The 17122-nt window shown below is 37.6% G+C and overlaps 2 protein-coding genes across 2 annotated transcripts; one reads left to right on the plus strand and one right to left on the minus strand.

The window, feature by feature from the left end:
• Nucleotides 1–921: 921 nt before the first annotated feature.
• Nucleotides 922–2678, minus strand: LOC113733771 (polygalacturonase-like). Its single transcript, XM_027259949.2, has 4 exons — nucleotides 2181–2678; nucleotides 1699–1988; nucleotides 1381–1609; nucleotides 922–1259 (listed from the first exon to the last, which is right to left on the minus strand). Exons 1-4 carry the CDS (start codon nucleotides 2619–2621, stop codon nucleotides 1041–1043), a joined length of 1179 nt encoding a protein of 392 aa, XP_027115750.2. The 5' UTR covers nucleotides 2622–2678; the 3' UTR covers nucleotides 922–1040.
• A 7972-nt stretch (nucleotides 2679–10650) lies between these two features.
• Nucleotides 10651–12952, plus strand: LOC140038754 (polygalacturonase-like). Its single transcript, XM_072084019.1, has 4 exons — nucleotides 10651–11165; nucleotides 11684–11973; nucleotides 12069–12297; nucleotides 12486–12952. Exons 1-4 carry the CDS (start codon nucleotides 10728–10730, stop codon nucleotides 12702–12704), a joined length of 1176 nt encoding a protein of 391 aa, XP_071940120.1. The 5' UTR covers nucleotides 10651–10727; the 3' UTR covers nucleotides 12705–12952.
• Nucleotides 12953–17122: the final 4170 nt, after the last annotated feature.

The raw sequence follows: 17122 nt of genomic DNA on the forward strand, positions 1-17122 counted from the left end.
AATCCAAACTAAGTTATTTCCAAAACTTAGTTTAACCAGTAGAGATATTAAATAGGTGACTCTCAAATCAGTCATTCAATTATCCTACTTATTTCTTTATAGAATTCACATTGAAGAATAAATTTGTAGACTGACCTTCTTGAAATATCCAATTAGTTATTTGAGAATCACATCTTGCAGAAAGCAAAAGATGGACAGCCTTGTTAATAAACATGACCTTTAATGTGTAGGGGTTCAATCTTTATTGGGCAAAAAACCTCAACGGCCACTAAACTATTGGTCAGATCATGTTTTGGCCATCAAACTATTTTTCATCAGTAATTGGCCACTAAACAACTTAATCAGTAAATCCATGACCATTTAGTCGATAATTGCTCTTAATCTGTGAAAGAAATTGGGGTTCCCAATGCTTCTCCACGCTCAACGAGATGCGCCAACCTTGGGATGCTTTACTCCTTTCACACGGTGCACACGGCGCACGATCCATGGACAGTTTCCTTCGAATTCGTGATGGAGGACATAGCTTATGATCATCGGCTTTGATCATGTCACCAGGCATTTGAATTGTGAGTGATATCTAATGAGATGATGAGTTTCACCCGAAAGATGCTTTTGAGAAGGAGTGATATCTGATTCTTTTGTTTCGAAGGGTATGGTGGAGATGGCGACCCAGGTTTCGTGGTTTTTTTTTTCCCTTGTTTAATCACTAATTTTGTGATTGGGTTTTTATTTTAATTGATAACCGGTTATAGACATTAAGTTTTTCTGCCCGACTAATCGGTTAACTAATTAAATATGATCCGAGTTGAGTTGTTTCAAGATTTGGTTTATAAAAGGACACTTGGCAAGATTAGAAGGAGTGGGATAGGATGTGAAACAGAGTGTGGTATAAAGGATCCGTTACGGAAATGAAGCCTTAACTTGTCAATCCGAAATAAAGCCTTAAATTTCATTGTATATATACAGCATAAGAGAGACAGAAATTTAGCCTTAATAAAAACATGTACAATGAAGTTGACGGGTTCCATATGTGGAGTGTTTCATAAGCAGCCTTTTGGTTGAACAAAGCCTGTAGATGTTCCAGCAACATTGGAGCATGATACCTGAGCTGGTTGATTCATGTATCTGAGGTTGACTTCTTGCAATCTTATGCCACTGCAGGGGGAGTCCTTGCTGCAACCAATTGCTATGGCTACTTGTGATGATGATGTTCCATGAATTTGCTGATAAGTCACATCACTAATCTTTACACCAGAACCCTGAAAATGGAACTCCAAATATTGAGAAAGGGAAGCCAACAAAACAAGTTTGGAAGCTGCAGGTAGGACTTGAGACAGTGAAATACATTCATCTGAACTCGTTTTGTCTTGTAACACCTACCTGATATGGACAATTATTTTTGCTTGGACAATAACTTTGGTCGATGATAATAGGGTATCTCACATTCAGCATTACTGCATTTTGGAAAAGGACCCTCTTAACAAATCCATTGCTAGGCCTTGCCCAAGTCTTTATCCTCAAGCCATTTTGTGTGTCTCTGAAAGTAACGGTTTTAACAGTCAGATTTTGTACTCCAGGTTCTTGCATATCCCATCCTAGACTCCCAATGCTGCACCAGATTAATTTCAGAATGCACATCCACTGGTATTCATTTAAAAACCATAATTCTTTGATGCTAAACATAAATTAATTATTTACCTTATTCCATGGCCAGGACCACAAGAAACATTCTCGATCCACAAATTGGAGGCGCCGGGGCCAATTGAAATGCAATCGTCCCCTGTAGCTATGTTAGAGCCCAATATGGTAACACCTGAGGACCCTGAAATATGAATGCCATCAGTATTTGGACTAGTGGCTGAGGCTGAGATCTTCATCCCTTGTAGCTTAGCATTTTGACAGCCGTAAAGCAAAACATGGAACATTTGGCTGTTCAGTGACGTTAATTTGCTGATGACAATGTTATTTGAATTGTAGAATGCCAATGTCTGCAGCACATATTACCACATTAATACAAGAACGAGAAAAAAGGAATAAACAAGAAAAAATATGTCAAGAAATGAATGGTTGGAATCATGCATAATTATTCAGCCCATGTGATATATACTGTTTGTGTTTGGGAAGTAATCATAGTATTAATTTTTTATGAGTGCAGCATTAGATTTGTTTATTGTGCATACCGTTGCACCACCAGGACAGTTACTCTTGGAGGCTTTGCAGTTCCAAAGACTAATGCCTTGTCCATCTAAAGTTCCGCCAGAAATTGTCACTCCATCGACTCTTTCAAACTTGAGCCAGTTGCCAGAATAGCCAATAGTACGATAATTCGAGGGAGCTACAAGAGTACCATCTATACTTATTTTAATCGCATTATTCTTGCATTTATTTCCCCCGAATGATGCAGCCCCGAGCAAGTATCTTCCCCGCGGTACATAAATTGTTGCAGACTTTACTGAAGCACAAGCTGCTGCCCATGCACTGAGAAAGGCCTTTGTCGAATCGGCCTTTCCATCAGGTTTGGCTCCAAACTTTCGCACATTATATGTGATCGTGGAGGCTGATGATAAGAAGAAGAACAAAAAGGGCAATGCGAGTGAAAACAGTTTTCTTGGATAAGCCATTTCCCTTGCTCTTTGCTATGAGAGAAGACATGAGAGCGAGGGATGGCGCTGGTTCTTCTCCCCTTATCCAGAGTGGCAGTTGGTTAATGACAAATTATTTGACTGTTCGGGGAAAATGAACAGTTCATATAGCATCAAAATACTGGTCAAAGGTTGAAATTAGTTTTTATTTTATTTCATTTTATACTTTTAGAAAAAGAACAGTAAAGGGATCGAAGAGCATTAATTAAAGGGTAAGTTACTCATAATTTCCTGTACTTTTGTGTAGTACTACAAGATCCCTTTTTAAAATATCCGCGTCACCTTTTTGTGATTTTATGATTTTATAAAAAGTGAAAATTAGACGGAAAATGATCTCTGTAAAATCGCTAGTAAAGACACCGATATTAGCTTTATTTAAATAAGAGTCTAATTGCTTTGAATTATGGGAATAGATACAAACAGAATCACAGGAAATTAAGTGAATATTCATGTAAAACTAAATTAAAATTAAGTGAGTATTATAATTTCAACGCGTACTTTTAGAGGGCCGTCTTGAACAATTGTCATAATAGGAGATGCTTTTCATCTATTTTCACTTTACATAAAACAAGGACAGCAGAAGATTCATGATCTGGTTTACAAAGAGACGACGTCGTAAGAGGGCCCGGCGTCCAGTCGCCAAGTTGCCAACCAGCGACGCCAAAACAGATTCCGCAACGACCGCACACGCTTGAAATTGAAGATACTCTGTGGGCCCACCCCCACTCCTCCGTCTACGCGCCCGCATGCTCTCCACAGTCCAGTCCTTTGCGTTACCACTCACTCGCCTTTCTTTATCATTTTCTTCAACCCCCACGGCCCACCCCTTCCCAGCATTTCCGCTCCCTCACGGCCCCGTCACCCACTCACCCACGCCACTTCCAACCCCACGTGTCTGACGTCATCATGGATGGAGGGCCTTTGGACAAATCAAAAGCGCCAATCAGATGACATGTTTATCTATTCATCCCATAAACGCAACTAACCTTAATTTGTCGTATTTGTATCTTTTTGAGAAAAGAAAAGACCAATTCTATAGTTGTTTTAGTATTATTCAATTCAATTTTCATCCAAATAATAGCAGCAGTCAATATTTTAAATGTTCGAAACTGCTACAATTTGAGAGTCCAAAAAAAATAGTACTAATTTCATAATCTAATAATAAATGTAATCAGAGGATATGCGTGCATCAATTGAAATGAATTTTGAGTTGGTATAGTCCTTATTACGTAGAATCTCATGTTACAATAATTCTTACATACACTCATTTCTAAGTAATCTTATATCAAAGAATGCATCTAATCTAACTAATGTGTATAACTGAAAGTAAACGACATTTTTTTTTATGTGAGCGTAAACAATATTTATGCTCAAATATAGTTTTATGGTATGCTAAACAATTAGTACTACCATACTTACAAACATTATGCATTCGATTTAATAATGTTGTACAAAGGTGCGAATATTTTTTACACCAATCAACTTTTAGCATGAAAATTAATATTTGTGGTTTAATTAATTCTATTAAATTTTGTGAGTTCTTACTACAAAAAAATGTTCAGCGAGACTTATATTTTTTGGAAGTGAACTTGCTGAACCTTTTTAAAATATTTCAGTGGGATCACTATGATGTAAAATTCATTTTGTGATCAGTTATTTTTTTCTTTGTAATCTTGCGGGTTTGGAATTCAAGATGCTATTGAAATCAATGATAAAACCAACGGGGGCTAAAAAACAAAGTTGGTCCTCCTTTTTTTTACAATTCTAGTTTATATATATTATGAGAGTCTATATATAGCCAGACGGGACGAGGGGTTAGCCCCTTAAATCAGAAAAATAAATAAAGCAGAGGGAAATGAAAGCATAAGAGTTAAGAAGTGGGTCGCAATAGGACTGCCACTAGTTAGTATATGCGGTTGAACCAGTCATGTATAAACAAAATGTAAAAACAAGAATTAAATGGATATAAGGCGGCTCAGCCGACCATTTGATTGAATATAAGAACAACAGAATGTAAGAAAACTTATAAGATATGAAGCTTGCTCAAGACTTGCTTCTTTGTTTGATTCTAAAAACTAAAATATAAAAACTAAGACCTTGTTTGTAGAGAGAAGGAGGAGAGTTTCTTCAAGCTAGAGAGAGAAGTAGTTTTGAAGAAATGGTGTAAAAATTCTGTTGGGTTTGAGGGGTATTTATAGCAAAAATTTCTGTAATGCTATAGTACCCGCTACAGTGTTTTTACTGTTGCTACAATGCCGCTACAGTATTGTTTCAGTGCGCACTACAGTACATTATTTGTCTTTTGTTGTCATGTTTGCATAGTAACTTGCCGGACTGCTACAGTGCTTCCGGTGCTACAGTAAAATATGATTTTTGCTGAATTTTGTTCTGATTGAGCCAACTTGAAAATTCTGTTTATATTTTTAGCAGATTGTTGCAGATAGCTCTTGTTTTGTCTCCTAAATCATTCTGTCAAATTCAGGTGCTTGCATACCCCATTGGTTTTTAAGCCAATGTTTGTGAAGGGTTAATCGCTGAATTTTTCTTCGCCTGATGAAACTTTGATCCTTCAATCTGCGAACTGTATAGTTTGTTGGTTTTGTAGTAATGTTGTCATGTTGGTGCCGAAGATGTGGAGGAATGCGTTGTCCAATTTTGGTGTTGTAAAATACAACATCGAAATATCGGATCTTATCTTCCCCGCATTGTTGTTTATAGGAATAATAATCTTTTGCAATAAGACTATTAGGAAGGTTGCTAGGTATCCAATTGTTGCATGTTGAGCTCGCCATCTTCATGCAAAATAGAATTTGTTAGTTTTAAGGGTTTAGAGAAGGGTAGGAGAGCATTAGGATCGAGGAGTTGAGGTATTATGCCCTCATTTGTTGTTAGGTAAGGAATAAATTTGTGAATAAAACGTATTTCAAAAATAACATTGTTGGTTAATTTTTTGGCTAGAAAAAATGTATCTGGAATGGATAAGGAAAAGAACTGAATTTGAACATTTGTCAATTTGAAGCTGACATCAAGTTTAGATCCTTTGGCTCCCCTTAGACCTTCCTTGTTTTATTCAAAGAACTTTGGTGGGACAATGTTTTCAAGAATACAATTTTGGTCTGCCCCAGTATCAAATAGGGCTTCAGTTTCGATTACATAATTATTGTTAATTAGTAATCGGATCTGGACCAAATAATCCTTATTTTCCTTGGATTTTTTGGATAATTGTTTTAGGAATTCAGTGTCTTCTTGGTTGATAGGTTCCTCAATAGGTAATAGGTTTTGAAGAACAAGGCTGTTGAGGTCTTGTCTGACTTTAATTGTCCTAATTTCTTCTTTGAGAAGATCAATTTCTATTTGAAGGTTTTGAAAAGTCAAAGGTTTAATAGGTTTAGAGGAAAATCTCTTAAGAATATCTGTAAGATTGTAAGTTTTGAGAATTCTAGGGTCTTTGGCTAAAGGATTTGAAGAATTTGTGACTTGGTTTAAGGATTTTTTGAATTTGTTTAAATAGAGTTGTCTTTTCTCTATTTCAGAGGTGTCTTCAATGATATCAAGAAGAAGGTTTTGATCTTTTGTCAAAACATTGATAGTAGGACCTTCTTCTTCTTTATCACTGGTGGTTTGGGAGGAGGAAAAGGTTGAAATATCATCTTCCATTTCATTGATATAATTTTCTTCTCTTTCAGAATTATCAGTTTCTGATTCGATTAGAAGATTTGATATTTGGGCTTTAATTTGGTCTTCCAACCCCAAGGTACTAATCTTTTTGGTTGAGTTTATAGTATCGGGTTATATGTCCGGGTTTATGGCATTTGTGACAAATAATTGGAGATGGGGTTGTTTTTTGAGGAGGCTGTATGGGTAAAGGTTGTTTGGGCTGGTATTTCTTTTTGTAAAAGGGGTTTTTGTCAAGATGTTTAGTAGGCTTGGGCTGTTTGTGAGGTTTTTTGTAACAATTTGGTAGCCCAAATTGCTCGTAATATGATCCAAGATCTTTTCTCCTTTGGATTCGATCCTTTGCAAGTTGTCTGAGCATCTTGTCTTGTCGGCATACTTTGAGTGCAACTTGTTGAATTTGGCTGGTTAATTGTCCATAGGTTATTGTTTCCCATGGTACAGTTTCATTGTATTGAGTCGAATAATTGTTAGTGCGCGAATTTATATGGTAGATTAGGTGTGATTTAGGTGTAGCACCCATTAGAAAAAACTCTATTAGTTTTAGAAAAAACTTGATTACTTTTGTATTGTCCTGCTCTTTGTTTATTTTTGTGGTCACATTAAGCAATGATTGGCTCATAAAGGCCACTATTAATTCCCAATCCAATAGCATTAATTGGGGTTAAATCAAGGCTATTAATTGCTTGAACCCCGCATCAAAGGCCGATTTGGATTGGTTGGCACTTGGTGTCATGTGTAAAGAGATCAACTGCAATCAGAATCAATCTTCTCACATGCAATTTTGCGGCCGGGATTTACATTAATTCTCCTAATGTATAGATACATCCTCCAAGGTATAATATGAACTCCTGACTTTGGTTTTTTTGACAAATTTGCACAACCAGTTCACCATATGCACGTCAATAAGTTCATGAACCTGCCTGGTAAGGCCAAATAAAGTCAGAGTCAATTTAGCTTAAATATTGATTTACGGTGAGAAATATTTCAATTTTTTTAAGGTAAGATTATTACTGACTAAGGCAGGCTAAAATAACTTTGTATTCTTAATGTAGGGGAATTCTACAGTCTTTTTAGGGTACTGTACTGATGAAATTAAACTCACCGTTAAATACAGAGTAAAAGTAATCAATTATTAAATTATTTTAAAAGTTTAAATCACTAAATGATTTGGCAAGATGTAAGTAGATTAAAATCGTGGGCATTGTACCTAAAAGGGACTGTAACATCTTCCACAAATTTCATCAAGGTAAACTTGAGTAGAAGCCCTAGCGGAATAATCATTTTACACATTTCTATTACATTTCCAACTTAGTACCTGAAGCTTGAGTTTGATTAAAAAAAAAAAAGTCAACATATGCTACAATAGTTTTCAGCTTGATCTTGATTGGCCTACGATTCAAATCTCAGAAAAAGTACTTTCAAATAGCTGAAGAGCTGAAACAAAAGAATAGATACTCAACAAGAGCCCAAAGATCTAGAAACAAAAAAGTATACAAATATGTAACTAGCTTGTGAGATTTCTTATCCGATATGGATACTTCTATCAATTATGGAGGAGACTTCTATAAAGTGATTAAACAGTAAGGAAGCTCCACATGCACTGCATGATGGTCTCATATGGATCAATTAAACACGGTAAGAAGATGTATAGTAATTAGGCTCTACAAACTTTTCTGAAATGTGACTTTGTCAATTTCTTGACAGAACCGTCATGGGGGGCCATTTCTGTAAAGTAGAAAGTTTATGTAAAAGCAACCAAGGAGATAATCAAGTACATGAAAATTATGAAGAAATTTGGCGTATGACTACTTTCTTTGCTTCTGTAATTAGGATTGTCAATTTTGAGTTACCAAATGAACCAGTACATTCACCACGTTTTAAAATGTATCTGCGTGTGCATCATTCTTCAGAGTACCTGAGAGTATTCGTTTGGTAAATTGAGAGCCAAATGGGTATTGTCGAAACTTTTCAAAACGAAAGGAGCTAGAGTCCTTAATCAAAACTTCCTATTGACAAAGTTCTAACAAGCCCTTTAAATATGCTTTTTGAATGGCCAATTACCTTTTAAATACAAATTTTAACTGAGTTTAATACCATAAGTTTGATTGAGAGCACGTTTGACTCCACTCCATTTCGAACTTGGTTTATTTGAGAACACTTGATGAAGTTCCGCATTGATTCGAGACATTTGCTTGTTTGCAGGGGAGCCAAGACCCATGACCGGCATATGCAATGATGCATTTCTTTAGATTAGACCATCAATTATCTATAGCTAGGGATGGCCACGGTTCACATTTGAACCAGAATCGGAATGGGAATTATAACTGTGATTAAAGGTTCAGATTCAGATTTACCAAATACTTGGATTAGAGAACCAACAGCTTAAAACTAGTTCAAATAGTCTGAAAAAACACTTACTACCTAAATCTATTTGGCCTATTTAGAATTCAATATCAATAGTCAACACTTAACATCAACAGTTCTAATCCTAATCCAACAGCCCATTGCTCTATCCCATTAGTAAGTCTAGATCCTATAACTACACTAAGACAAAGACCAATCCAATTTAATCTGTAATGAGGCATTCTCATAAAATTTTGCATCATTTTTTCTTTTTCCTTGCACATGATAATACAATAAAGTTCTTATTTTTTTTCTACATTTATTGTCATATTATCTCAGAATTAATTTTGTGACAATACAAAACTAAAAGAACCGGAACTATAACCAGAAAAAATAGAATCGTAATCGAAATAACATTGGAATTGAAATCAGATCGGAATTGGGGGTTGAAGAACTCTAACTGAAACTATCCCTATTAAAAAAAACTGGAACCATCGATTTTTAAATCGGAACCAGCGGTTCTGGATCCATGACCATATCTGTCTACAGCTTCATAAGGCTTTAGAACTTTGAAGTTCTGCAGCTAAAATTATTAGAGCTGTACACATTTCGTTTCTGGTTGAAGTTTTAGTTGCAGATAACAAATAGAATGATCAGTTTGCACCTTAATTTACCTTGTATTCTTAACTGCGAAGACAAAAACCAAATAATTCCTTTTTTCGCTTCTGAATTTTTTTTAAAAAGTAAGAAATGGTACAAAATGGTGTATATGATGGAGGTGATGGCAGCCAAAAGAGGGAAATTGGGATGTTAGACTAGTCTTGTGCGTAAAGCAATCCAGACGCCATATGCATAGCATTGTACCCAAAAAAGGACTAAAAGGAGGAGGTGGTTTCTTCAATTTGCTGTTCAAGTCGGCGGCTGTTTTCTTTGTGCCCATTTTCCTTTCGATCTATATTATCAACTAACTGATCAATGGCCTCTTTACTAAGGAACCAATTGAATATTTGTATTTTGAAGTCTTGCTTGCCAATTACTTCTTTATCGTATTGGTCGTTGTTTTCATTTGCGGATTCAAGAAAATGGGTTTCGTCTAAGCAATCATATCAAACTCCTTATATTTTGTGAAACAGTTAACTTCATCACAATTCTATATTAACATTGACTTTGTCCTTTATCTCATAATCAGTTTCCCATTTGGCTTCTTTATAGTTAATTTTTTTGTTAATAAGATTACAAAAAGAAAAAACCATTATGGTAGGAGTATTCAACCAATTATAAACTAACCCATAAAATAATTAAAATTATAACTTAATAACACTACAAATTAATCCATATATATTGGTGGATAAAACTCTGCAAACATTCAGTGAGATTTGAATTCAAGATCTCAAATTCCTAGTTCTTGAAATTGCTTGAAAAGTTTAATTAATATAGCTATTTTTTGATCAATTTAATTATTTTTTGCTAAATCTCAAGTTTATTACGGTTAGTAATCACTAAATCATTAAATGAATCATGACTTGGCTCCACAGAGTGGATGGTCTATTTAAACATGATCGTACATGTCTTGTATTGGATCACAGACGCCTATTTTGGAAGGCAGAATGAAAGTCCTATAATCTTCATGTACAATTGTGAAAGGAGTTAATTTACGCTAGAAGTACAGTCCTAATTACTATTGTTCCCATGGCACAAACTTTCCACCAATGTCAATGCATGCACTTTTACCCAAAAAGCAGCCAAACTCCAAAGCTATTTTAGGCTTGAAGTAATGTTCATTCTTTTTCCGTTGTGACCATCACACATTTCCCATCCCAATTCCGGCGCTGGTTGCTTGCTTTTGATTCCAATTGGTTCAAAAGTTAGCACATTCTTTTCTCATCCTTTCTACTTCCAACTGATCACAATTTATGCTGCACTTAATCCCTCTATAAATATCCCACTCCAGTGCTTTTATTCTTCATCCTTCAAACTCCATCTCAATTCTTGATTCCACTACATTCTTCTTCCCTTGTCCCCTCTCCTTCCTTTTACAGTTGTGAGTGCGTGAAAAAGTTGAAAATGGAGAAACCCATTAGTCTTTTTACTCTTACACTTCTCTTCTTGTTGTTCAATCAATCATTGGCCATTCCTGGCACATACAACATCTTAGACTTGGGAGCAAAACCTGATGGGAAAACTGATTCATCCAAGTCGTTATTAAGTGCATGGGCTGCAGCTTGTGGCTCTCCCGAACCGGCCACAATTTTTGTACCAAAAGGAAGGTATTTGGTGAAGCAAGCACAATTTCTGGGACCATGCAGGAATAGAGCTATAAGCTTTAGAATAGATGGTACCCTCGTGGCTCCTTCAGATTACAAACTCATTGGAAATGCTGATTTCTGGCTTCAGTTTCAATGGGTCGATGGAGTTTTCATTCGCGGTGGCATTCTTGATGGCCAGGGTACTGATCTCTGGGGTTGCAAAGCCTCCGGCAGGAAGTGTCCAAGCGGCGCAGCGGTAAGTCAAAATGACCGAATTGCCCCTTCACCATTTCAGTTCCTATTTTCTCTCTTCACAAACTGCTTAGGAGTTAGTGGGGAAGTGGGAAGTTTATGTAATGTGCATTCAATTGGACTCTAATAGTGGCCATAACTGAAGCTAGTGGGGAAGTGGGAAGTTTCAAGGTTTGATCAAAAGACTAATGAGAAATAATTAATAACTAACATTTCCGTTAAACTTACTCACACTCATTAGCAAGAAATGTCACATGGTTCATAAACTCCCGGGTGCCCATTTGGCGGTTACAATTTGAACTGATATATGAATTTGGCCTTTTGAGTTCTCAGTTCTAGGAAATTTTAGGCTGTCTATAAATTATGAATCTGATTTCTTTAAATACATTTTTTTTGGCACATTTTCAAGGAACCATTCAAATCTAAATGCTGGTAAGATGTATGAGCTAAGCATCTTAATGGCCTGCAGTCTGTCTAAGTAATGCTTTTTTTTTTTTAAATGGCCTTTTTTTATGCATGCAGACATTGGGATTTACCAACTCAAACAACATTGCAATTGCCGGCCTTACTTCTCTCAATAGCCAATTATTCCACTTGGTGCTCAACGGCTGCAACACCGTGAAACTGCAAGGAGTAAAGGTTTTGGCGGCTGGAAACAGCCCCAACACGGACGGGATTCATGTGCAATATTCATCAGGAGTCACAATCTTGAATTCCAAGATCAGTACTGGAGATGACTGCGTTTCAATTGGCCCTGGCACTACTAGTTTGTGGATTGAAAATGTTCTTTGTGGCCCTGGCCATGGTATCAGGTAACTAAAATTAATTATCATCTTCTTTTTAAAGAACCAATTTTATTTATTTGGAAAATCTGAGTCTGATTATTATTATTATTTTTGGGGGTCAGCATTGGGAGTCTTGGAAAGGATTTTGAAGAAGAGGGAGTACAGAATGTGACTGTAAAAAATGTTACATTCAAGAATACACAGAATGGTGTAAGGATTAAATCATGGGGTAGGCCAAGCAAAGGTTTTGTCAAGGATGTTTTGTTCCAGCATGTCACCATGATCAATGTCCAAAACCCCATCCTTATTGATCAGAACTATTGCCCAGATAACATCAACTGTCCTGGCCAGGTAAACTTCTACATATATAAATTATTTCACTTCCTGGCTAAAGATAATGAAGAGTTTGTGTTAACCCTTTTTCCATTTGAACAAAAGAAAGTAAAGCATGAAGATGGACAACTAAGTGAACATCTCTTTCTGCATATTTCAAAATACACATAATTTTCTGATAACTTGTACTTCAATATTTTTGACAGGTGTCAGGCATTAAAATAAATGATGTTACGTATCAAGACATCCACGGAACATCAGCAACAGCAATTGCAGTCAGATTTGATTGTAGTAAGAAGAATCCATGCATCGGAATAAGATTGGAAGATGTGAAGTTGACATACAAAAATCAACCAGCCAAATCATCTTGTGCCAATGCTGCTGGAACTACACTTGGTCTGCTTGGCCCTGATAGCTGTTTGTAGACAAAGGAAAAAAAAAAGAAAAAAGAAAAAAAGGATAAAGAAAAATGGTAGTAGGACATATAATGGGGACATATAATGGGGAAATTATAGCACAGAAAGTGGCTTTAGATGGACATTGCGTGCGGCTGAGGCGTTGGCGTAGTGTTATCGTTCGCCTGGCCATGCAATAGTAGTCATTGTAATCATCAAGTCCAATGGACTGAGAATTAGTTTCCAATAGTAAAATGAATTTAATTTAAGTTACTCAATTTGCATGGCCCCTTTGTTCTTATCCTACAAAATTTTATGTTTTTGGACTAATCAAATTTAAAGGGTTTATCTTAATGAAAAATTTGTAATCCAATGCCAAAGAAGTATGAATGACAGGTGCCGAACCTGTACAATAATAAATACCTACTCGAGAAAAATACAGATTTTGTATATAGCGGTGAGTAGGGTCGAATCCACAGGGACTGGGGATAATTTGTTTCTTCTAGAGTCCAAAGCATGGGGGGTTTTGGATTAAATGCTAACTAAATAAATTAACTGTAGAAAATAATTAATTAAAAGAAATGATTGGGGAAACTCTAACCAAGGGTACACTTCAGAAATGGTTCAGGCACTGATCATTGATTCACAGATAATTCCACATTTATTAATAGATTAGTTATAGTTGTCATGCACGCGATAAACAACCAACCCTTCCTTAATTTCTCGATAGCTAAGGTACGACCGTTAGCTATTTCTCTAACCCAAAAACAACCCTAGGTACGACCGTAGGATTTAATTTCTAGATTGCATTAATAATTAGAAAGGCCCAATCCTAACTAACAAACACGCTACGAGGGTTTGTTTAAACTAGATCGTATGCTCCCCTGACATAAACCCAATTACGCCAGTTGCTACTAAGATAGAGATAACGAACAATTACGGATTCAATTATCCCTATTTAGCAAAATAGCCTATGTGAATAATTAAATATTGCGCATCTATTCAATCACTCACACGAGCTATAGCAATTAAAAGCAGGAAACATATAAATACCAATAAATTAAGGAAGCAATTAAAATAAATTAGATCTCACAGTAATTGTTGAACCAAGTCTTCAGTTGTCCCCTTGACTAGAATTAAGAGGTTAGTCCTCCATTAATGGAGAACAACCATGCGAAAGAGCTAAGAAAAGAAAACTAAAACTATGCTAAAAACTGTCTCTGTAGCCTTTCTTACAATTGTCTTTTTATAGCCAAAAGGAAGATGACCCAAGCTATCCATCCAGTGGTCCCCACAAATAAGGAACAAAAACAACTCTCAAAGCTTCCTACGTTTCTTTCCTTCAAAAGTCCAATGACTAATGCTTTTCTGTGGTCCCCGCCGCAGATTCCAAATCAAAGTACAAAAGGCAAGGCCTCTTGATGTCTCCTCCTCTTTTTCGTCTTTCATTGCTCTTAGGACTCTTAAGTACTCAAGACACTCCCAATTAGCAGAAGAAATGCAGTCCGTGTATATCACCATGTGGGCCAAGTCTGTGGCTTATTTGAAGTCTCAATTATCTCCAAAAGTCCCTCCTTTTTTGTAGTTTTCTGCTTCAATCCCTGAAATTGGGTCCAATACCAAATATAAGTAAATATTAATAATTAAAACAATATTTGGCAAGGATAAAAAGGAAAATTAACAATAAAATTGCTAACAATTAACACCCTATCAATTCCCCCCACACCTAAATCATGCTTGCCCTCAAGCATAAGAACAGCAATTGAACACCAAAATTTTGACAATGGCTATTGCTCTAACTATCATATTGCCAAGATACCCAGAAAAACATATATCAAGCATCACAGTTAAGATCCAAGAAAAACCACTCCGGTTAGCTTCTCAACCACCAACTCCTCCAATTTAAAGCAAACTAATCTAAGAAAAAGGAATGGTTGCTCACATTTATCAGCAAATGGTCCAACTATTAACCAAAATCTCGATATTAAGATCACAAACCGGCAAACTGACTTATTCACATACTAACACAATCTTCATTTTATTTTTTTCCTTTTTCTTTTTTTTTTTTGTTTCTTTTTTTTTTTTTTTGAGTAACAAAAGATTTAGTCTATAGCCCTTAGAGCCTTTTGACGCAAACTCCAACATTTGCCAGATGGAGGAGCCCGGTTACTCAGCTCCAATCGCTACGGGACCACGCACTCATAGCAATTACTACCTTTTGACGCGAGAATCGACACTTTAGGTGAAGATCCCCGGTTACTCAGTAGTAACCACTAGCGGAGTACAGTCAACTCTTATTTACAACCATATAGCACGATATCTAAAAGCAACACAAGACTAACAGCAGCCAGCCTCAAATTTCCAGACATGGAGAACTAAAAATTAATAACTGGACCAATTCACATGAAAAATGCCAATAATCATTCCCTATGACTAGAAAAGTCAACCAAAAATTGAAAAAGTTAAGTAATTATTGATATTCACCAAAGAGATGTTCTTGAACTCAACCACATCACTTGATACCTTTTATTATTAAAACTTGGCAATATCAAAATTAGAGACAACAATCCAACATCAAACTTGGTATTCAAATAAAAACTGACCACTAGGAAGAAAGAAAAGGAAATAAACGAAAAATAGAACAAATAACAACGAAAATAAAGGAAAAGAAAAAAACTAAAAGCTGAACACCAGAAATACCAGCTGTACCACAGCTCTCCCCCCCACACCTAAATCCGACATTGTCCTCAATGGAGATCATAAAGTAAAGAAAGCGAATAGGACAACTACACTTCCTTGAATACGTGGTGGAAGGTCTCGGGCGGCTATGGAATAGGTGGGAACGGTGGAGTGAAAATGGTGCTACGGTAGTGCGCGGCAGTGAAAGATTGTAGAGGGAAGGAGAGCTCCGACGTGCGTCTTGATCCAGGCGAACTAGAGTGCAACAGAGAACTTCAAACCAGCAAATTTCCAGACAATGCAGCAGTTTCAATCAATGGCCGAGGACGTCCAACAATGTGCTTGAACGCAGTCAATTCCAACGAATATGGCGATCAAACAGACTAGAAGCGGTAATAGAGTCTAAATAAATCAACAAATCTCAACAAATGAACCCAATTCTACCCAAAATCGCAACAAATGTTCTAAAGATTTAGCAATTGAAATCAATAGGTAAAATACTCCCAGCAAGTCAATTAGACGCCACCAACAGCAATAAGCAAAGGACGTGGCACAGTAGCCCTCCAATTCAACAAACAAACGCAGAAAATGCCCACCCAAAGGCACTTCAAATGACGCAAGACAGAAACTAGCAAAATAGAACTCAAGTGATACCAACAGGGACCCCAACAGAGCAGTGAATTCAACCAATTTGAGCAAGTGAACCTCAACAAATGTCACCAATTGGACAATTAATAACCCAATTCAGCCGACCAAAATTAGCACTTGAGCCAAGCAACAGGCACTCCAACAACAACAATTCAGAAATTGGACAGAAATAACTCAAGAAAGATGCCCAGTAGTCAATGAGGCAACCAATAACACAGGAGTAACAAATGGTACGTACACTACCCTCACCAGTGCCACTGGTGTATGCACAGGGGAAAAAGGAAATCAAATGGCCAACCCACTGCACCTGATAGATCCGAACACACCCAATAGCACCAAAAATGAGCAGAAATCAAAACGAGAAGCAATTGGCAACTAACTCCCAAATCAACCCCAAAGAATGCACCAATTGTACTTAACGGGACTAGGGACAGTGCTAGTGTGCTAATAAATCAACAAATGTCTCCAATTTAGGAAACCAGCAAGTCAACTTAACAGCACCAAGGAAGCACACAACGGCTATTGAAATGTCTCACGGAGCACATAAACCACAGAGCCGTCAATGGAGCCCAAAAATTGACATTAAAAATGCAGTAGACTAAAGAGCAACTTGGGAACATAGGGACTCAGAGATACCTGCCCACTGCCCAACGGTGTCGTTGGTGGCAGTGGGTGACGGAAGCGGCGATGGCAGTCCGGGAGCTGTGCGTCGCGTGGGTGGAGCTGCTGTGGTGGTGCGCGGCTGGGCAGGGGGAGCTCGAGAGGGAGGAGCGTGTGCGGTGGAGCTCGCAGACAGGCGGCTGAGCTCGTGAGCAGCGTGGCTGTCTGGTGCGGCTGTGCGCAGCGTGTGGCCGAGCTGACGGAGCGTGGGCAGAGGAGTTGATGGGGTCGCACTGCCGCGCGATGGGGTCGATCTGTCGGCTGGAGTTGCGCGCGCGCGAGGTGGACAGCAGCTGCGGTGCAGAGGTTGGTGGTGGGCGAAGGCAGAACTGGTGGCGCAAGGTGAAGCTTGGCCGCGAGCTGGCAGCTCGCGGGCTGCGTGGGATGAGCTCAGTGGGGGCTGGAGCTTGGCGGCGATAGAAGCGGGTCACCACTGGAGAAGGAGAAGGAGAGCGGCGAGG

The sequence above is a fragment of the Coffea arabica genome, chromosome 3e (assembly GCF_036785885.1).
Source record: "Coffea arabica cultivar ET-39 chromosome 3e, Coffea Arabica ET-39 HiFi, whole genome shotgun sequence".
In the NCBI taxonomy this organism is placed as follows: Eukaryota; Viridiplantae; Streptophyta; class Magnoliopsida; order Gentianales; family Rubiaceae; genus Coffea; species Coffea arabica.